The 23,849-nt window shown below is 36.5% G+C and overlaps 2 protein-coding genes across 4 annotated transcripts in view; one reads left to right on the top strand and one right to left on the bottom strand.

Moving 5' to 3' along the window:
• The window catches only part of RFX3 (regulatory factor X3), a 325,625-nt gene extending 302,975 nt beyond the window's left edge, over nucleotides 1-22,650 (bottom strand). For 2 of the 3 annotated variants that reach the window (XM_066257177.1, XM_066257176.1), the window contains exon 1: nucleotides 22,426-22,650. The gene's annotated coding sequence lies outside the window, so the exon portion shown is untranslated. The remainder of the gene's footprint in view (nucleotides 1-22,425) is intronic. The other variant, XM_066257175.1, reaches the window with a different exon arrangement.
• On the top strand, nucleotides 20,934-23,633 carry LOC136322233 (uncharacterized). Its single transcript, XM_066254354.1, has 4 exons — nucleotides 20,934-20,962; nucleotides 22,058-22,454; nucleotides 22,582-22,866; nucleotides 23,244-23,633. The coding sequence occupies exons 1-4, from the start codon at nucleotides 20,934-20,936 to the stop codon at nucleotides 23,631-23,633; spliced, it is 1,101 nt and encodes a 366-aa protein (XP_066110451.1).
• The last annotated feature ends 216 nt before the right edge of the window (nucleotides 23,634-23,849 follow it).

Below are 23,849 nucleotides of genomic sequence, written 5' to 3' on the forward strand. Positions count from 1 at the left end.
GGTTTGGATGGAACCATAAAAAACCTCAAATTGCCAAAGCAATCCTGAAAAGAAAAAGAATGAAGCCAGATGTATCACAGTACCTGACTTCAAGTTATACTATAGAGCCACAATAATCAAAACAGCATGGTATTGGCAGAAAAACAGACATACAGACCAACGAAACAGAATTGAGCCCAGAAATAAAACCACATAAATATGAACAGATCATCTTTGACAAAGGAGCCAAAAACACAAAATGAAGAAAAAAAAACCCTCTTCAATAAATGGTGGTGGGAAAATTGGAAAACCACATGCAGCTAAAGAATGAAACTTGACTACAGTTTGTCCCCCTGCACAAAAATTAACTAAAAATGGAACAAAGACCTAAATATAAAGTCTGAAACAATAAACTACATAAAAGAAATCATAGATACTAAACACATGGACCTTGATTATAGAGAACAATTTATGAGTTTGACTCCAAAAGCAAGAGAAGTAAAAGCAAAAATAAATGAATAGGACGATATCAAACAAAAAAGCTTCTGTACAGCAAAACAAACAGGCAGACAACTAAATGAAAGATGATATTTGCAAACAATAGCTCTGATAAGGGGTTAATATCCAAAATATATAAAGAACTAACAAAGCTCAGCAACAAACAAGCAAACAATCCAATTTAAAAATGGGGAGAACCCTGGCCGGTTGGCTCTGGTATAGCATCAGCCTAGTGTGTGGAAGTCCCAGGTTCAATTCCTGGCCAGGGCACACAGGAGAAGCACCCATCTACTTCTCCACCCTTCCTCCTCTCCTTTCTCTCTCTCTTCCCCTCCTGCAGCCAAGACTTCACTGGAGCAAAGCTGTACCAGGCACTAAGGATGGCTCCATAGCCTCCACCTCAGGCACTAGAATGGCTCTGGTTGCAACAGAGCAATGCCCCAAATGGGGAGAGCATCACCCCCTAATGGGCATGCCGGGTGGATCCCATCGGGCACATGCAGGAGTCGGTCTCTCTGCCTCCTCGCTTTTCACTTCATAACAATACAAAAAAATTGGGGAGAGGACCTAAACAGACCCTTTTCTCAAGATGACATACAAATGGCCAAGCGGTATCAAAAGGATGCTCATCTTCACTAGCTATTTGAGAAATGCAAATCAACACCACAATGAGATACCACCTTATATGTATTAGATTGGCTATTATTAACAAGACAGGTAATAACAAGTATTGGAGAGGCTATGGATAAAAAGAAACCCCCATTCACTGTTGGTGGAAATGCAAATTAGTACAATCATTATGGAAGAAATATGGCGGTTCCTCAAAAAATTAAGATTAGAATTACCGTATGACCCAGCAATCCCTCTACTGGGTATCTACCCCCCAAACTCGAAAACATTGATACATAAAGACACATGCACCCCCATGTTCATTGCAGCATTATTCACAGTGGCCAAGACATGGAAACAACCAAAATATCCCTCGATAGAGGATTGGATGAAGATGATGTGGTACATGCATACACTGGAATACTATTCAGCCATAAGAAACAATGACATAGTGACATTTACAACATGGATGGACCTTGAGAACATTATACTGAGTGAATTAAATCAGAAAAAACTAAGAACTGTATGATTTCACACATAGGTGGGATATAAAATTGAGACTTATGGACATACATAAACGTGAAGTGGTTACCAGGGGAAGGGTATGTTGGAAAGAAGGAAGAAGGGGACTTGAGTAAATGGGGAGGGCGGAAGAGGAGGAGGGAAGGGTGTAAAGAGGGACAAATATAAGGTGATGGAAAAGTATTTGACTTTGGTTGATGAGTATACAACATCAAATGCTATAGAAATGTTCACCTGAAACCTATGTACTCTTATTGGGTAATATCACCCTGTTAAAGTTAATTTTCAAAATAAAATTTAAAAATTTTTAAAAAACCTACTGTATAGTCATCTGTCCTCACAAACCTTACAAAAAAATTAAAAAAATCAAACATTTACAAACAAAAATCTAAACCAAAATTTCCAATAAGGTTTATAAAAAAAACCACCAGAAGTGAACATACTCAAGTTAGGAACCACTCTAACTTTAGGAAAGATTAATCCAAGAAGTGTGGGAAATACATTCTAAAAATAAAGTATAGGAACCAAGTTATAGAAAAATGACAAGATAGAACTCAAGTGCCCATAGGTTATAATAACAATTTCCATTTACTGAGCATCTATGTGTCAGACACAGTGCAGTCTGCCTATGTCATCTAATGTAAATCTTTAAAACAATATTTCAAGGTTGATTTTAGTAACCCTAGTTCACAGAGTTTAAGTAATATGCCTAAGGTTAAACTATTCACTAGTAGCAGAGCTAGAATTCAAACTCAGAGCTGCTCATTCCAAATTTATTACTCTTAATCAGCAATTCCAACCAGTGTGCTGTAAGAATTTTTAAAACATGCAATACCTGACTATTTAGTCAGGAGCACTGACCTCTTTTCCATTAGATTATCAAATAAAAAAAAAGACAACAGGCAACACAAAATACACATCTAGTGTAAGTGAATCAAATTATACTATTTTTTGTCAGATCGACAAAAATTATATATTTTGGTGTGTCAAAGAATTTTAGTAATTAGTTTGTGTGTGTCATGAGATGAAGAAGGTTAAAAATCACTGCTCCCAGTCAATTATATCATACCGTAAGCCAGAAAAAAGTTACAGAGCAGTGGGGTTAAATATAAATTTAAAACTGAACAGTAGACTAGTAAATTCTCTAACAGAACAGCCCAGCACAAGATAGTTTTGTGCGCTCTGTAAATATTCCCTAAATAATTCTGATGAACATACAGTGAGAAATCCTAAAAGATTCTCACCCAAAGAAACAAAAACTTTGGGCTATTTGAAAACATCGAAAGTAAGTTCTTTTTAAAAAATTTCATCAATCCATATTTAGAAATAGTTTATGTAAAAATGTATCCAGATTATAAATTCATATAATACTAAAAACTCATTCCATCTTATAGATTCTTACTCTATATTCAACAAATATAGCAGTCTAGTATTTAATTAGTTCAGTAACTGAATCTCTATATTCAAATCTCAGTTAAAAATTCCAAGTTTTGAAAAGCTTCTGCACAACAAAAGATAGAAACAACAAAACAAAACAGCAACAAACGGAATGGGAGATGATATTTGCAAACAGCTCTGCCAGGGGGTTAATATCCAAAATATATAAATAATTCATACAACTCGACACTAAATATACAAACGATCCAATTAACAAATGGGCAGAGAACCTGAACAGACCTCTCCCAAGAAGATATACAATGACAAACAAATATATGATAATGTGTTCAGCTTCACTAGCTATTAGGGAAATGCAAATCTTAACTATGAGTTACTTCTTCACACCTGATAGAGTGGCTATTATCAACAAGACAGGTAATAACAAGCGTTGGCGAGATTGTGGAGAAAAAGGAATTGTCATTCATAGCTGGTGGGAATGTAAACTGTTACAGCCACTATGGAAAAAAATATCAGTTTCTCAAAAACTGAAGAATAAAGTTCCCATGTGTCCCAGTCATCCCTCTTCAGGGTATCTACTAGAAAATCTTGAAAACATTTATTTGCAAAGATATATGCACTCTTATGATCATTGCAGCATTATTCATTGTGGCCAAGACATGGAGGCAAGCAAAGTGTCCTTTGACAGAGGATTGGATGAAGAAAATGTGGTACACATAATACATACTATGAAATACTATTCAGCCATAAGAAAAGATGAAATACTGCCATTGCAACAACATGGATAGTTGCTATCCATGTTGTTATGCTAAGAGAAATAAGTCAGAAAAAAAACCACCACCCTATGATTTCACTTATGTGTGGGATATAAAACTCATAGACACAGATAACAATATGATGTTTACCAAAGGTAGAAGAATGTGTGCATGGGGGGTAGGGGGTAGTGGAGAGGGAAGGAAGCCAAATACATTGTGACAAAAGATGATGTGATGTTTGGGTGGTGGGAACACATTGCAATATATAAATCATGTATCATAGAAACGTATATTTGAAACACATATGATCCTATTAACCAATGTAACCCCAATAATTTTTATTAAAAAATAAGCCTGACCAGGAGGTGGCTCAGTGGATACAGCATCGACCTGGTATGCTGAGGACCCAGGTTCAAAACCTTGAGGTCACCGGCTTGGGCAGGGGTTCACTGGCTTGAGCGTGGGATCATAGACATGACCTCACAGTAGCTGACCTGAGCCCAAAGGTCCCTGGATTGAAGCCCAAGGTCACTGGCTTGAGCAAGGGGTCACTGCCTCAGCTGGAGCCCCTTCCCCCCATCAAGGCACATATGAGAAGCAATCAATGAACAACTAAGGTGCCACACTATGCATTAATGCTTCCCATCTCTCTCCTTTCCTGTCTGTGCCTGTCTGTCCCCCCCAAAAAAAAAAATAACAAAAAAAATTTTTTTTTAATTTAGCCTTGGCCAGATAATTCAGTTGTTTAGACATCATCCTGAATCAGCACAGAGGTTGCTGGTTCCATCCCTAGTCAGGGCACATAAAGGAACAGATCAATGTTCCTGTCTCTCTTGCTCTATCCCTTCCTCTCTCTAAAATCAATAAAGTAAATATTTCAAAAAAAAATAAAACTTCCAAGTCTTTAGCACTTTCTTTTCAAATGAATTATACTTTTAATATTTGCATTTTCCACTTTGTAACAAGCCAGTTGATATATTGGCAAATCAGTACTGTCAGGTCTAAAAGTAATGATTTAAATTCTACCCCACCACTCCTAAACTTCTTATTCAATTAACAGAAAGCAAAATCAATTTAGAGTATTGTATTCTAAGTCTCTCTTAATTCAGATAAAACAGCAATATTCAACTTTAAAGTACCATAAAGATGAAGAATGAAAAACATCTAGGCAAAAATGCAAGAAGTAACTAATATTTCGTCATACTTTTGTTTATCATATCTTCTTTTTTATTGAAGGGGAAGATAAATCCAAAGGGAACAGTTTTACAAGAAACGTTTGTCCATGGGGATTTAACCTTGTTAAGAACAAATGAAAAATGTTTTTCCCCCATAGGAAACCAACTCTTGTTTTATATTAATACATCCTTTCATATTTGGTACCACAAATGAGGCTGGTAAGAACATCAGGTTACCCCTAGAAAGTTCAATTTTCTGGGTCTCTCTTAAAGGGACTGTTTCAAATAATCAACAGAGTTAGTGCTCAAATTGCGATTATCATAAAACAGGATTCCAAAACTAAGTTCAAGCCTGATCTCATAGATTGCTTCAAATTCTAACACACACACACAAATAAAATAAGACAAAATCTTAGTAATTACTTATTCCTGTTACCATTTCATACTATTATTGAGTAAACAACATATCCTCCCAAAAATTCGGATTAGTAAGTTGCATAATAGCATGACTGCTGGTATTAGCTTCTAGTTGCTACGGAATAAAGGGCAATCCCTTCACACTTTCACTCTGTTGGTTCTCACTTAAGAGTGTTGCAACATCTTTAAAACCAAGCTGGGCAAGTCTCAGCTTGTACCACAGAGATCAGCTGCCAGTATTTTACTTTTGTTCCCCAAGAGAGTGACTACAGGAACAAATGTTTCAATTTTTAAAATTAATATTTCAATAGTTTATAATAATTTGAGAATGGTCAAAAAAAAGTAGAGGTGCATACCAGGTCTGAGTATTATTTAGGCCAATATATTGATCGTGACATACCTTACTAACACCCAGCAGGGGGAAATACAAATGGTAGTAATAAAGATATTTTTCTTTAATAAAAAAATTTAGCAAAAACGGCATTGTTCCTTAATATATACCGTATTGATGACATGGGAAAATATTGAAAAATTTATGTCATTCCAAAACATAGCAATTTTATACCAAAATTATAGTGGTTGGGACCTAAAATATATATATATATTTATTCAGAATACAGTAATAAAATTTTAATTTGCTTTTTTCCAGAAAAAATATAAGTTCAAACTTGTAGATAAAATAAATGAGTATTCTGAATACTGAAAGTAGCACATCTGGGTTGTTTGCCTTTAAGAAGTTTTGTACTAGCTATGACATAAAAGGAGAGCATTGGGAGAGAAGTGAGGAGTCTGGGGCCCAGCAGCCCCAGCTCTGGTAATGTTATATCATTGTACAAGTCACTTAACCTACCCTTTCTTATCTTTAAGATAAGTGGGGGGTCAGGGTGGTAGGTTGAATTAGATTATTTCCAAAGTCTTTTCCAACTTAAAATTCTGATAAAATAAAAGACATCCTAGGCCCTGCAGGGCTGGGTTGGCTCAGTGGTAGAGCATTGGCTGGTGTGTGAATGTCCCAGGTTTGATTTCCAGTCAAGGCACACAGGAGAAGTGACCACGTGCTTCTCCACCCCCTCTTCTCTTTCTCTCTCTCTCTTTTTCTCTCCCCCCCCCCCCCATCCTGCAGCAGCCAAGGCTCAGTTTGTTTGAGTGCATTGGCCGGGGTACTGAGAATGGCTCAGTGGAGCCGCCACCTCAGGTGCTAGAAATAGCTCAGTTGCCAGCGGCCCCAAACGGGCAAAGCATCGGCCCTAGACGGGGTTGCCAGGCAGATCCCAGTTGGGGCGCATGTGGAAGTCTGTCTCTCTACCTCACCTACTCTCACTTGGAAAAGAATAAAAAAATAAAAACTAAAAATAAAATTAAACATCCTAATTATGTCTCTACTAGAATCCTACATATTTGTGCCATTCAGAAACATGTATATCTCTAGTCACAGACTTTTTCACTTCTTCGATCTCTAGCACCCTAGCTGTGCCTTTTTGTTGGGTGTGCGGAGTTAGACATACTAAATGGGCAGAAGACTAAGACAGTAGAATAGTTAAGTAGAAACATGAGAAAGGTTGATGTTGAGCCCCTCACACTCATTTGGGTTTGCAGTTCCAGCTCCAAAACCAAAAGCTGAGCTGCTATGCAGATAGTCAGGTTCTCTACACAACAAAGCAATTCTTACATAAAGATTTTCTTTACATGGTGTTCTTTCAAATCAGAACTTTTAAGTTGTTTGCTATTAGGGAGTTAGTGCAATATAAAATAAGTAGACCAATATTATTATTCTAATATTAGAAATGGCTTATTTTAAAATTATACACATGACATAAATGCAGTGGTAGTCAATTTTTTAAAAAACTTTTAAACATTAAAATAAAATCACCATTACTTAATTCAGCAATTTTCAACCAGTGTGCCGCAACACACTGCTGTACTGCAAGAATTGCTAAAACATGCAGTACCTGACTCTCTGGTCAGCGGCACTGACCTGTCTTCCCTTAGACTTTAAAAAATCACAACAACCAACACAACAATAGCTGTCCAGTGTGAATGAATGAAAATTATATCTATATTTTTGTAAGATCATCAAAAATATATATTTTTGGTGTGATGAAGAATTTCAGATTTAGTTTATATGTGCCATGAAATAAAAAAAAAAATTGAAAATCCCTGCTTTTAATTGAAACTATCTTGAATGTAAAATAATAAAAAGTCAAATAATATTTTGACTCTAAATAGGTATCTAAAAGAACAGAAAGAATTATTACAAACAATATCATTGGTATTACCTTAAGTTCCTAACAATTTTTTTAAAATCATAATAAAATATTTTATAATGAAGTTAACATGTATATTCTATGATCTTTTGTTTTGCGGGGGTTACATTTAAATTTTGTTCAAGCGTTGTTTGGCTGATTAAACTTTATACTGGTTTCTTTTATATACATTACATCTTCTATCTACTTCTGGAAAGCTTAAATATATGGGAATCTAATATACAGGATCACGTAACTTAGATGTTTCCTAATAGTAGAAAGAATTAAATAATCCTTTGAGGAAATAAATCATCGTTTAGTCACAGAATTAGATCAATTAATTAGTGCATCACTTTGGTCATTTTAAATCACTTCACTATTCTGCCTGGCTAGTGAGCCTGTATAGAAATATTTTAAATGACTAACAAAATATCTTAAGTTATACACATTTTTGTTGAACCTTTTGATCAGAAAGAAGTTTAGCATCAAAGTTACATAATTGAAAAGTGCAAACCTTATTTAATGTAATGTTTTTACTTTCTCATATCTAAATCATTTAATAGATTCAAACAACAAGGAAACACCAGCTCTTAATTAAAGCGATTTTGGTCTACATTTTGTGTATAAAGTGACATTAAGCATTACTTATTATACATATTAATCAGTTCATTACAGAATAATTTCCATCATGAACGGATTTTTTTTCCTAGAGACTCTAGCATTAGAAAATAAGCTTCTTTCACACCTGCCTAACTTCAGTCAAATAAAAAAACTAAGAGACCCTCTTCATTCCCTGAAATTGGTGAATTAGAAAACAATAGACTGCTCTGAATGGTGTTAAAAATTATCACTACATTAGCTCTTACCTATGGACGTCTCTTCCTTTATATTCTTCAATTATGTCCTACTAACTGAATAGCTAACTTTAAAGAGAATATTCCAGAAGATAGTTGTTTTTCTTCCCTTATCAACTTACAAAATGGCTCTTAACAGTTCACCCAAATCCACCCACAAGCAAATTACAGTAATGATGTACAAAAGATTAGCACCATTTCAACTCTGAGAGGTATATCTCCAGACAACTGTTCTTCTGTACCATGCAAACACGGGCTGCTGTTCTTGTGCCTGCTCCCTTTTTTAATGATAGGTCAGATTTCAAGTAGAAGAGCCTGGAATTACTAAACAAAAGACTATACCAACAACTGAAAAAAAATTTCCTGATTTAAATAAATGCTTTGCTGAGAAGAAACAACATGATCAATCACACTTAAATATTTTGTCTTAAAAATAATGTAAACATTGTTTCAAGTCCACACTAAGTCTGTTCTTAAAATTAGATTAAATTCTTATCAGAGCAACACAGGATAAAGGATTCAAGTTTATTTCAATAAAAAAATATTTCAAATTATACAGACTTAAGAATAGCCAGTACTAATTGTTAAATCCATGTGGTGAGCACATGGGGATCCATTATACTAGTGTCTCTACTTCAGTGTAAGTTATAAAATTTCCAAATTAAGACAGTTTTAGCCCTGGTCCGATAGCTCAGTTGGTTAGATCATCATTCTAAAGTACAGAGGCTGCCAGTTCAATAGCCAGTCAGGGCACATACAGGAACAGATTGATGTTCCTGTCTCTCACTCTCTCTCTTTTCCTCCCTCTCTCCAAATCAATTTTTTTAAAAGACAGTTTTAAGAATATATATACTTATGGTACACAGTTTGCAACTCTACATTGACTTCCCAAATGTAAACTGCTTTAGATATCAGATATCTCAAGTGAATATACAGTGTGTTCGTAAAGTCATGGTGCCCTTTTGACCGGTTACAGGAAAGCAACAAAAGGCAATAGAAATGTGAAATCTGCACCAAATAAAAGGAAAACCCTCCCAGTTTCTGTAGGATGATGTGGCAGCATGTGCGCATGCACAGATGACATAACACCGTGTATACAGCGAAGCAGCCCACGGCCATGCCAGTCGAGATGTAGACAGTACAGAGGAAAGTCCAGTGTGTTCTGTGCCTCGCTAAATTCGAATCCGTGACCAAAGTGCAACATGAATATCGGCGCGTTTATAATGAAGGAATAACATTACTCGGTGGGATAAGCATTTGAAGGAAACCGGCAGTTTGGTGGAGAAACCCCGTTCTGGTAGGCCATCAGTCAGTGACGAGTCTGTAGAGGCTATACAGGATAGCTACCTAAGGAGCCCTAAAAAATCTGTGCGTGAGCCCACATCGAACTGCACTGAATAGGTATGAAACTGGGAAAGTTTCCTTTTTTTCAGTGCAGATTTCACATTTCTACCGTCTTTTGTTGCTTTCCTGTGACTGGTCAAAGTGCACCATGACTTTACAGACACACTGTATTAATTATGCACATTTTGCATACTAATATTATATTGTGTAACATTGTAATAATAAAATTACAAGAAAATTCTGACGTAACATATCAATTTAATACTTTTATAAACAGAACATTATGTAATAGTGAAACCACATGTAATAATAGTCAAAGGGTCCAGAGATTTATTATATTCCCAACAAATATAAAAACAAATGATTCACATAAAGAATTCTAAGTACAATCTGTGCCTCAACTACCCCTATTAGTTAAAGTCACTATAAGGCAAAAAAAAAAAAAAATAATAATAATAATAATAATAAAAGAAGACTGTTCTTCCAACAAATCAGTTCACCATTCATACTTTCATTTATCCATGTTACCTTAGTTTTATTTTTATTTCAAAATTTTCTACTAATTTTATCTAACTACATTTTCAATATCTCCTCCTATCCTTCTTTTTTGATATCCAAATATCATTTCTGTCATTTGTGTAGTCTTCTATAACTTTGAAACCTTAAAGAATATGTCCACATAGCTGGGAATATGCAATTTTATATCTAATTCCTTGCTTCCTTTTTTTCAAAATGCTCCTTAAAATTAATAAAAATCTGAATTATTTCAGGATTTCTAAATTAACCAAAATAGTATTGACACTAAATACACATTGCTATAAGTCTTTTAATCCTCATTCAAAAGTAAAGGCTAAAAGTACAATGATGTAAAACTGCCAGCTTATAGAGTAATATATCCAATTATCTCAAGTCTCTGCTAGAGAGTTTTTGAATCAAATATTAGAAATAATGTTATTAACAGTAGTAGTGATAATATTACTAGATATGCTGAATATGGCAAACTGGGTTTTTTATACATACAGCCCCTAAAAAGATCTTTTACTTTATCAGGCTTCCCCAAACTACGGCCCATGGGTCACATGCGGCCCCCTGAGGCCATTTATCCGGCCCCCCACCACACTTCCAGAAGGGGCACCTCTTTCATTGGTGGTCAGTGAGAGGAGCACTGTATGTGGTGGCCCTCCAATGGTCTGAGGGACAGTGAACTGGTCCCCTGTGTAAAAAGTTTGGGGACCCATGCGTCTAAATTGTACTTACTCATCGTTCTTACTCTAGTTTTTCCAATTATATGATCCTGCCCAGTAACCATCAATCTTACCCCATTCCTTCACAGTAAGTAAAGTATTGTTCTGAGCCTGACCTGTCACCTATTGGCATTCTTTCCAAGGTTTGTAAACCAGTAGGTAAACTGGAACTTCCATCATGCATCACATAAGATTGTGCTGTAGGATTTGGGAAATTCCAGACAACAAAGTAAATTAACAAAAGCACAATATAATAGAGAGGCTTACAGTATCCAACGAAAAAGCTTTTACTTTAACCCTTTGAGTAGTGAATTTTTTTCATGCTGACTGACCCCCAGGAGTGAGGTTGTTTTTTTTCAAAAAATGAAATTAGTTCCAGTTCCAGTTTTATTAATTTAAAATCATGTTTGTTTGATAACTAATTTATGGGAACAAGAACATATATTTTCCTTTTTTAACTGTTGCCTTACACATTTTTAAAAATAAAAAGATCTTACTCTGAATGGTCAGGAGGCATGAGGATATACATGAACGTTCATACTACTCACAGGGTTAAACTACCAACGGAAGCAGGACCGGAGGCAAGTGAAATATGTGTATCACTACAAAGACTTCCTCTAAAAAATTACTTTTATCAACATTTCCAGTCCATGGTCACTACATTTCCGTCAACACCAAAAATGATCAAACCTAACAAAATCAAAATATTAAAATACACTGCCTTCCAATTTCAAAAATAAGATCCCACCCCATTTCCAAGCCATATGGTTCTCAAACCTTTCTGAAACATAAGTCCACATCAATTATACAGCTCTACTCATTCAACAGTATTTAAAAACTTTAAATTTCAAAACTTGACAGACTTCTAAAAATAAAGGAATAGATTAATGTTGACCCAGCAACACTGTATCTTAATCTACTATAACAAGAATGAATTACAATTTTGGTCTTTATGATATAATTCAATTTCAGCACTCATGAATCAATGCATAATTCACTCTGTATTAACTAAAAGTATCCTCAAAATTACCATATTATGTGAGATACTATTAAAAACTGTTCCACAAAGCACACAAAGATCATTTAAACAAATTAAGTCAAACATTTTTCCTAATTTTCTTTGCCTCAAGAAAATAGCACCGGAGTGGTTTCTAATACTGTTACAAAACATGTATAATACAAAAATAGTGAGCAAAAAGGTATGGATCCAAGTTCTAAAGCACCAAGTACAAATACATTAAAATGATTTTCTAAAGGTCTATACTACACACACATTCATACACAAAACAATCTAAGCTAAATTCCATTTTTCTTAATATAAGTACACTGTATAAATATGAAGTGATTTCCTAAACAAAATGTTTTAAAATGTTCTTTAAAGCATATAATATAATCACATTGTAAAATAAACAATCTCACTTTATCTGGTATCTGTATATTAACTTTTTCATGGTAAGTTTTCTTTGTAGCACATCTAAATACATACTGTTAATTTAAAATGGCAAAGAGGATCTTCAGATCACTAATAGATTATCTCTCTGAGAGTTTTTCTTAATGACCCTTATGCTGACACTTCATTAAAACTTATCTCCAAGATATATGTATATAATCAAATGCCAATCAGTGAAAGCCTAATGTGACAGATTATATACTCTTTGGTTCTTTAAAATGTCAGCCTAAATAGGAGCAGGGAAAAAAACATAGATTCTTTTTGAAAAACAAAAATAGCATACATAGATAGATATAGATAGATAGATGATAGATAGATGCCAGATAGATAGATAGATAGATAGATAATCTCCACAAACAATCTACCCAAAGCAAAACACAGACAGGTGGATTTAAGGCATTATTTCTATTAGCTGGCACACAAACTAGATTTTCTCAGTACTCCTTTCTTTTATTCCTACCTTTCTAAAGCTGTGCATGGTGAAACCACAATACAGTATAGACTCCTTAGAAGGATGTTACTGCACATCCCCTAATGCACTAAGGAATAAACATACAGTCATGTCTTCAGGAGAAGAAGATAAAAAGCATAAAGTAGTAAGATGCCAATCATCACAAAAGTATGATGTACTTTGCACAATTCTACAACAATGAAAGAAAAGAGATCTGGAAAAGACTCTCAGCACCTTAGTCACTTCTGTCTCCTCTGTCCCCATACCCTCAGTTTCCACCTCAACCCTACCCCCACCAAAATGTCACAGTTCAAAATAAAATGAACTGGATAGAATATGCAGTGCACTGGTATTCAACGATGAAAACAGAATATGATTTCTAAATGTATCTGCTTCTTCCTGCCTCTCTCCAGCACCTTCCTCACCCAACACGGCAACTAAGGCAGGGAAGAAAGAAACTTAACTGAAAAAAGCAGAGCATGTCTAGATGGGTTTGCATATTATGAAAAACTGCTGACTGATACTAAAGAGGGCCAGATACATTTTTAAGTATGTTAGTTATTGTATTGAAATAAGCAAATGCTATCGAGTATACAAATCAGAATAAAATTCAGACTCTTGAATATGATTAATCAATAAAAATAATTATTCAAAAAAATAATTTTGAAAGCAACAATCATTACAGTCTTTTTATACACTCCTTATAAGACTGGTAAAAGAGATGAAATATAGCAGAACACAAGACATCTTGAGCTAATGCAAAAATGTTTTTTTCATTGTAATGCTTTAAAATATTGATAAGTCTACTTGCTAATTTAACATTAATGTATTGCTTCTCAGTCTTTTGGCTAAGATCAAGTGTCAATTAACAGTAACATACAATTTTATGGAAATGTACAATTCTTGACGAAAAGATACATCAAACCTGAATAAAAAGAATGTTTATCCAAGTATAACATTCAGAAAAAAAGAAAAGCAATAAATATTACCAATGAAAAACATAAAGTATGAATGATGGCAATGCTTCCCAGAGCAGGGTCTCAAAGTACTCCACGACCCTAAGAATTTGCCAAGACTACTTGATAGGACTTTAAGTTCTTTCCAAAACCATCTGAGTAGCATGGAGGGAAGAAAGTACAAGGTTTTAATAACTAGGGAAGAAATGTTGATGAAGTAAACACAAACATAACATTTTTATTGCTTCTGATGATAGCTAGCAAATCCCTCCCCCTTGGTGTTTGTCAATTTGCCTATCCACACACTTGAGAAATTAAATCCTGTTTGAAATCTCTCATTGGTGAGCAACAGGCAGGAGCCCCAACTGTCAGACACTAGTCTGGCACACAGACATAAAGTTGTTGGCTGGCCAGGAGCTCAAGCTGTCACACTCAACTAATTCCTATGTGGGTGAGGAAATCAGGGCACTTAGCCACAGCTATCTAAGGGGACCACTGAAATGGAGGAAGGAACCTTCTGAGACTATGTTGTACGTATGGCCATTATGCTAGACCCAGGCTCTGAGCTTTCTTTCTTTGCTGTTCTTATCAGAAGAGAAAAATAGTAAAGCAAAATGCTAGCCTTTGAGTTCATCCACAAAACACACACACACACACACACACCAATTCCTGGCTCCATATTATTGGCATGTTTCCCTTTTCCCCATGCAAATCTAGTCATAGAATCAGAACTATTAGTGCTGGAAAGGGCTATAGAGATCATCACATAGCCCTACTGTTTCATTTTACAGATGGAGAAACTGAGAACAAGGTTTCAGTGACTAACCTAAGGTTTTATTTAGTGACAGAGTACCAGAACAGGACCTTTGTTTCCTCCTCCCTTTCCTCCTTTGGCTGGCACTTTTAAAGACCCTTCTTCTCAGCCTAGTCACTCTCTCTCTCTCCTCTCTCCTTCCACATAACCTCTGAATGTTTCCTCTCACAAATTAATGTACTTTCATGTTCAGGCAACCTGCCTCACTCTCAATTTTCCTGGACTCAGATTCTATTATCCTTTTCCTATTTTGGCCTAAATAGGAATCATCAGGAACCTCTCTGACAGTCTTGACCAGGCACTATAAAGTAAAAGCAAGCAGTACATACAGACTGGGTATGTACATTTTCTAATAAAAGTAGTGACAAAGAAGAGTACAGCAGTTAAGAGTCAGCAATAAGCAGACATATGAGATTGTGCAAACTCCATATTTTTGGAAGAGATTAGAGATTTAACCTAGAGCCAGAACACAGCCAGGACTGGGAAGGGAACCTTCTGAAGCAAAATCATGTTTGGGTTACATCATTAGTGGATCAAGAATATGCTATTTGTTCAAGGGGATAGTCAGATGTATAGAAATTGTAAAAAAGAAATAATAGAGTATTGAAATGGTAAGAATAATATATAAACTCACAACTGAAGTCACATTTCCTAGTCTTTTCTGAAAAACTCCTTGAAAAATGTGTCAAACTCATTGGATAAAGGAAGCAAAGAGATGGCTGAGCCGAGAGTCTGCCTACTTTATAAAAAAATAATATAAAAGGAGTCATATAATTAATTAAACACTAACAGGACTGGGGAGGATGGGAGCAAGTAAGATGAAAGAGGTAAACAAAAAGCCTATACAATATAAAATGCTTCAGTAAAGATGACACACTGTGTCAAGTAAATTTTCAACGGGAATGTATAAATGGCATTCCCAGTTAGAGAAAGATTAGGGCTATTTTAGAATAAAGTGAGAAAAAAACATTCTTAATTAAAATGCTTAGAAAATATATATAAATTCTAAACAGCAACCTTGTATATAGCAGCCAACTAAACTGCTTCTTTAAACATCTTTAAATTCCAAAGAAATGAAGCCAAAGTTGACATTTTTCCTCTACAATTTCTGTGTTTAATTGCATAATATTACAAGGTTACCATTCCTCAAAATTAGGATTGGCAAATTACTTCAAAATTTTTTATTGCTATAGGTAAACATGTGGTAACTTCACACATTTTTCTACCATTAGTAAAATAAATATAAACAGTGCATTATAAAATGATAGAATAATTTCTTGATGAACTTATCTTTATATAACTATTATTTCATATTAATCATTGTGTTTTGTACAAAGCTTATAAATAAAGCTCAAAATGTTTTCAAACAAATTCAGGTATAACAGATGTAAAAAGGAAAATATATATTAGACAATGAAATGGAAAATGGGAAGTATAAGAGTTTATGAAATGTTGTATCATTAGTTCTCAGTCTAAGATCCATGAAACAGGAGTTACTCAAATACAGGAAAAGAAATCCACTATACCAAGGCTGCAGAGTAAAACTAAAATAACACTTGGGGCTAGTATCCTATTAATTCAGTGAAATAACGAAACTGGTTTTCAAATGGTAATCCAAACCTGTGGTTGATAGCTTTGTGTCTTTATTTTTAAAAGGAGGAAAGAAGGAATAATTATTTAATGAGTACAGATTAGCTGACATCTTTCAAAACTTAGGGCCCAATGGGAAGGACAGTCAGGAGCATATTTAAGAGATTCTTAGATGGCAAAATGATTAGAATGGGTATCTTCTAGTATTTCCTTATACTAAGAACCAACATGTATTCAGCATGTATTCTGAGCAAAGAACATTCCATGAATTATCTATCCCCTTTAATCTTCACAGAACCCTATAAGCAGGTAGGTAAGAGTGATCCTGGTTTTCAGATGAGAAGACTGAGGCTAGGTGAAGATGAATAACTTGTCCAAGGTCCCAATGCTAATAAGATTAACTGAAATCTGACCCCCAAAGCCTGTGTTCTTCCCTTGATCTATTTAAAAACAAAATATATATATAAATACTTACTTGATACTCTAAATATATTTCAATTTCTAACTGATGTGTTTTCATTAAGTAGATCTTATATTTTGATATGAAATATAAAACTTCAAATAGAAAGTTTTGAAACAATGTCATATAATATACTTTAAAATCATAGTGGCCTAAACTAAATGGTAAAACAGTAGGACCACATTTTAAAAGACAAACACCTAATTTTTAAATAGGCTAGTATTTTAGAATATTGTTATTCTCTATTGATTTTTTTGGATTCTTTGTGGCATTCCAACACATGAAATACTATGCCTGATTAAGGGTATTTGATAAAAATATCACATTTTGCTGATTGTTAATGTGGGATAACAGTATAGCTAAATCCATTATCTGGAGAAAAAAGTTTCTATGATGTAACCACAATTTTCTAAGCTACTTGATGAAGATACTGACTGCCAGTGTTTCAGTTCTATATCTTTTAGTATATACCACTGAGGAAGGAAAATCAATGATGCAACCACAGCCTGAGACTGGATTCAATAATCTTCCTCAAAAAACTCTCAATGAACAAGTATTTAGATAGATCATTTCCAGTTTGGTGGTATATGGCACGGAGAAAGACAGGGAATCTAAAAATTTTTCAAATAACAAAGCTGAATTAAATATTCAAACCAGACTACTTCAACAGCCTGAAATGGGGACTAAATTCTCCAAATTTTAATATTACTATTACTATTGACTTAATTAGCCTGATAAATATTGCTATCTGTTCTTTTGAAGTAGCATTTTTAGAGTATTACCATAAAAAGCATATCACTAATTATGTCACACAGAAATGTTATAAGAATATACAATATATTGCTATGTGCCATAATACCAAATTTACAGACTGCAAAGCCTTGCTGCCAAAATAGTATATGATTTTCAAATGGAACTCAATTTTTGAAATGGAAACTGAAATAACTGCATAAGAAGATGCTCAATGTATATGCCTATAGGACAAATGCTGACATTCATATTATGCCAAAGGTATCATCTTTATACTGTTTTATGTAGCACTAACATATATTAGTACAGAGAAAGACAGGCTTTAATATAAAACTGCCAATTAAGACAGTATATTAAATTTAAAATCCATAGAAATAGGGCTATTATATGCTTGAATACACATATAATTAAAATTTTAGTTCTAATTCGTTCACATTCTTACCGATAATAATCTCATGTTGCAAACAGCACAGCACCCTCTGGTGCATCTATTATAAGATGTACAAAATTCCCATAAAAAAAGGATAGAATCAGAGTAAAAATGAACCTTAGAAATCAATAAGTCGATACTCTTTTATTTACTCCAGTACATATTGTTAAACATTAATGCTTAAAAACAATTTTCATTTAAAAATAACACTAAAAACTTTATATAACAATTGAAGTAGTTATGGAAAATGTTTTAGTTTCAAAATACTTAAAATAATGAAGCAACAAAAACAACACTGATTTCCAACATTCATCAATCAAATTAAAATAATTCTATAAAAGAGTATGTATGTATGGGATGGTAAAAGTTAACTTGCCATGTTAACCAAATTTTACTTTATTCAAATCTGTCTTGGCTTTTCGCTTCAGATAACTGTGACTGATTGTATAAAATGTCCTGAGTACATTTTCTAAATTCAAAGGTAATTTACCATAACTACTAAGGATTTTTAAGTATTTTGTGAAAGGATCTGCAACTTACACAGTTTGAAAACAGAATAATATTCAGTAATAAAATTTATGTTAAAATAAACCTTAATTTGAATAGTTTAAAAAAACACTTAAAAAAAACAGCACTTCCTAGGAAAATAATTAACTCCAAAAGTGTATTTTACTAAGGACAAAAGCAAAGGATGCCACCTGCTCTAGACAGTCCTTTTGTGAACCACTGGAAGTCCCAACACAGTACACTAGAAATGAAAGTGACACCTGTTTAAAGCAGCCATCTGTCCCCAACAAGCTAGATTTAGTCAAATCCACTTAATCTCATATTTCTAAAATATAGGAACACTATGCACCTATGAACATAAAGGAATTTAAAGTCTGGTTTTTGATGGTCAGTGGAAATTTATACCAAAGAGTTAAAGGCAAATAGTTACATTAGGGAAACTATTTTAAAAGTAATTGAAAGTAGATTTTTATGCTACTCTTCAACATAAAAACAAGAAAAAACAAAACAGAAACAGAAAACCAACAGAATCTTCATAATTTAAAGATTTACTTCTTTGAAGACTTCTTAATTTAAAAGTTTACTTCTTGGTATTCTCATTTATTATAACATAGTCTCACTACAATAACAAGAACAAAGTAACATTTCTATTACTCTGTTCAGAAGTCTTTTTTTTTTCTTTTACTTCTTCCCACACATCTGATGCTATATCAACCCTTTTAAACATACATATACTCTTCATAAAATTTGAAAAGCGAAGTCATAATCCACCTACTTACTGAATTTTTCAGTTGAAAACTAGAGGAAAGCACACAGAAAATCAACTTCCTCAAGAAGAATAAAACATGTTACCAAAAAGTAATACCTATCATTTAAATCATACATTAAATCTATCTTGACTTATGATTCATTTTTAATTGCTAATTTTTTAATGGTCAAAATTACCATATTAACTTTGTTTAGGGTAAGAATATTTTTTTGTTTAGGGCCGAAGAACAGTAAACTTATAAACTATGAACCTTCTACTAGAGTATCTAAGTACAGTACAGACTACTTGAACACTAGAGGAATAAATATTATTTTTTTAATTAGGCATAACTACTCCATAAAATGAAAATATTATGGAATCATGCATTTTAGGAATGAGCTTTAGATTACTATATTATACATGCAAATGTACTCCAAAAATATGCATATACCGGTGAATGCAATTCACTGGCAAAACAATCTAAAAAGACTGACTAAAAACAAGCTACAAGTGACTCCTATTTAATACTTCTCATGTTGAAGTGTGGTCACTCACTTTCAGAGATTTCTATTAGTCTAAAAACTGAGAACACAGAAGAATACCAATACACAATATAATCCCTCTTCCGAAAAATATCACAAAGAATAAACAAGCCCTGGCTGGTTAGGTTCGAGAGGCATCCTGAAACAGGAAGGTTGAAAGTTCAATCCCCCGTCAGGGCACATACGGGAAGTGACCAATAAATGCACAACTAAGTGGAACAACAAATGAATGCTTCTCTCTCTCTTCCTCTGTCTCTCTAAAATCAATCAATAATTTTTTAAAAGACTAAACAAAGTGCTAAGCACTTACCCTTATGTTAAACCTTAAAATTTCTCATTTGCTATTATTTCTCATTATTTCCTCAACCCATATGAATAATATTGACATACATGAGCCCAAAGCATCTTTAACAGTGACTTTTGTACCATATATGTGCATTAAAAATAGGTAACAGAATTCAATTTCTGTTCTCAAATCAACTTATAAATGAAAGTCTAAATTATTGAATCTGAGATAACTGTAACAAGTAAAATGCTTCAAAAAAGTTCTTGGGCACTGCAAATAAAAATATTAAACTATAACATTATAGTATATAATCTACTCAGCTGAAAAACTATTATGTAAATGGCATAAGGTCTGATGCTGTCTCAAAACAGCAAAACTGCTATTAACTTCAGAGAGAGTTTATGGGACTCAGGAGCTTCACCATCCAAAAGTGTTCAGGCATTTGACACTCATCTGAACAGAAAAAAAAAATACAAGTTAGTATTAGATATTTGCACAGAGACCCAGATGGGGGATGGGGTTGAATAAATATAACGGAATATGAGTGCTCTGAGAAAGACTTCAGAAAAAAATATAATCATCATTTAAAGTAGCAATCACAAGGAAATGAATTGAAAGAGAAAATTTTTTAAAAAATTCTTATTTTACAAAGTATTAGCCTTAATAGCATAACAATTATCCAATCTGCTCATTGACAATGTTAAGAATAATTAATACTGCCACATTATTCACAGGCTGCTCTGTCAGGTACATCAGTATGTTTACTGTTAGAAAGAAGACTAATTAAATAACTATTTTAAAATTCCAAATTGAAAACTTTAATATGTGCAAATATAACAGTATATTTGTTTTAGCACACATTCATTATAAAAACTTTTTACTGATAATCTATTAATTAAATGTTAGGCTGAAAAATGAACACATTTACAGGATCTAGAAAACGGTAACCTCCAGCCAAGAGCCCTAGTACTTGAGGACTAATAAGCATTCAAATCTACAGAGTAAAATGTATTTTTTAAAGAGACTTAAAAAGGAAAAAGTTCTCTCCCCTCATCAGGTTTAAGTCACTGTCCAAAGAAAGCCAAAAATAAAGATGTGTTAAGTATACACATGCTTACATCTTAACAACCATAAAGAAAGTGAAATATACACACGTTTCAAGTTGAGAAGCTTCATACATTCTTTATGAACAACTTGACTTCAATTTCAACTCTCAGAAAAACGAACAGAGAGGATGGAGAGAGAGAAAAAAACTCTTTAAAGTACCATAACTGTCACAGATAACATTGTAACCTGAGTTCTCACAAAGCTTCCTTATTTCCTTTCCCTGCTTATCCCACACAAGTCTTATAACCACAATGAAAATTGTTAACACTCCATGGTGGGGAGGGAGGTTCATCAAAGTGAAATGGAACCTCACTACTACCCCTCCCATGTCCACATGAAAGATAAAGCACTGTCAATAACTACTAACCCAAGTATCACAGATGCCCCGCATCCGGTTTAAATCACAAGCAAGCACACACACACACACACACACACACACACACACACACGAAAGAGAGAGATTTTTTAAAAATCTCTGTCCCAGTGCAGCAAAGAGTCCAGCGAAGAGGCCCCAGGTTTCACTGTGTGCAAGGGGTGTGGGGGGAGAAGCCAGAGGAGAAGGGAAGAGTGCTGAATGGATATTAAGACTGTTTGCGGCACAAAGAAAACAGTTTTAAAAGAAAAAAAAGAAAAGAAAAGCGAACAGCTGATGATGGTAAAAGAGCAACCCATTTAGCACAAGGCAAAGAGGAGCAAAATGAAGGGAATGGGCGGTGGGAAAAGTTCACCGTTGTACGAGGATAAAAATAACAAAACCCTTAACAAGGCCCCACAAGTGCACAACAACAACAAAACACCAGCTCTTGGGTCCCCCCTGCACACTGTTGTCTATTTCGGTTTTAAAACAAGCAGGAAGCAATCAGCTTTGAAAAAGAATAAAATTAAGGAAAAAAGAAAAATCCTCCTCTCTTCACCTGACTCTCCTCCTCAGACAAGACCTAGGGGAGAGCTCCACCATCCGCAAAGGAGAACTGGGGCTCCCTCTCCCGCTCGGCTCGCAGCCCCCCCGAGCTCCCGCTCCATCCCAGAAGCGCGGCGGAGGGCCGGGGCCGGCGGGCCGGCGGGCGGGCGGCGCGGCGCCCACACCCCCGACCCAGCCGCGGCGCGCGGTCCATTGTAAACAAGCCCGGGGGACCGAGCCCCTCGGCAGCGGCGCCGCAGCGGCACCGTCCCCGGTGTCAGGAGTGAGACCCCGCACAGCCACGCTCGGCTCGCTCACAGACACACACACTCACGGACACACGCGTTCACACGCATCCACACGCTCCCACACACATGTAGAGACCGAAGAATATTCACCTTGGCTGTGGATTATTGTGGTGTTGTTGGTGGGTGATGGAGATGGTGGTGGTGGGGAGGAGGAGGAGGAAGAGGAGGAGGAGGAGGAGAGGAGTAGTTGTTGTTGATGGGTAACAGTCGCCAGGACTACGGTGACTATGGCGCTTGATTCACAAGGCAACGGTTGCTATAACTCACAAAAGAGAGAGAGAGAGGGTGAGAGAGCGAAAGGGAGAGGGAGACACTCGCACGGGGAGGGGCTGGGGAGAGAAGAGGAGAAGAGGCGGGCCGGCCAGTCGCCGGAAGGGGCGGGCTCAGCACCATCGCTGGCAGCCCCAGTCCCGGGTCTGGGGGTGGCGCGAGGCTGGGGCTCTGTGGCAGCGCTCCGAGCAAACGTGCCTAGGCTTGGCGCCGGCTGGGGTCACGCGAGGTGCTCTCGTCGGTACTCTCCTACCCGCGCTGGTGAGGCTGGACTGGGAGGCTAGGGGCACGGCGCAAGCGCTCCGTTCTGTGAGACGCGAGCTGCCCGTGTCAGCAGCCAGCGTAGTGTAAGGAAGCCGCAGAGTCGCGAGGGACTGCCGGGTAACCCAAGGGAGGACGGTGTTGAGGGAAATTCCCGACATTTTGGGGGAGACCAGGAGACCGGGGGAAGAACCTGTTTTGAAGAGCGGCTACCTGCCCCCCAACCCTCCTAAAACGTATTTCCGGGGCGGAGCGGGCGGGGGGTCCCGGATGTGCCATCGCTCCTCTTTCTTAACCCCCTTTTTTTCTCCCTTTTTTTCCCTTCGTCTGTGCGGCGCCCGCGGGCTCCCTGACTGCCTCCGCTTCCTGGCGTATAGCATGCTTGGACTCCGGAGCCTGCGCTGCACGGGAGGGTCCGAGCAGCCGTCGCCCTCCTGCGGTCCGCGCCTCGCCCGCTCCCACCTCCTGAGGCCACCGGCTCGGAGGAGCGCGGGCGGCGAGGCGTGAGCGAGCGTCCGCGCCGCCATCTTAGGAGCGGCGAGCACGGGGCGTGTCGGCCGCGCGCCGGCCTCCGCAGCCCCCGCGGCGCGCAGAGGGTCTGGTCGGGGCTCGGCCGGCCCGCCGGAGCGAAGAGGCCTGGTCATCAACCCTTGCCTACGGGTCAGGGAGTAAGTGCTATGAAGAAGCAAGAAACTGCCCTCCTCCGGGGATGTGAAAAGGCATGGCAGCCCCCCTCTGTTAAGGGCACTGAAGGGCTGGTTGGATAACTTCCACCTACCCACCGAAGGTGGCGCCCAGGTGGTTTCTAGCTCCCCGTATTCTTCAGCCTATAAATCAAGTACTTGTCTCTATTTAAAGTTGACCCAACCGGGATTTGAGCGGAACCCGGTTACTTGACAGCCTGCTGTGTTGAGATACACGAATGGTGGTTGTTACACACACAGGCAGCACTTTGAACCGCCCTAGGTGTCGCGAAACCCCTC

Source organism: Saccopteryx bilineata, chromosome 2, assembly GCF_036850765.1.
Source record: "Saccopteryx bilineata isolate mSacBil1 chromosome 2, mSacBil1_pri_phased_curated, whole genome shotgun sequence".
Lineage (NCBI taxonomy): Eukaryota > Metazoa > Chordata > Mammalia > Chiroptera > Emballonuridae > Saccopteryx > Saccopteryx bilineata.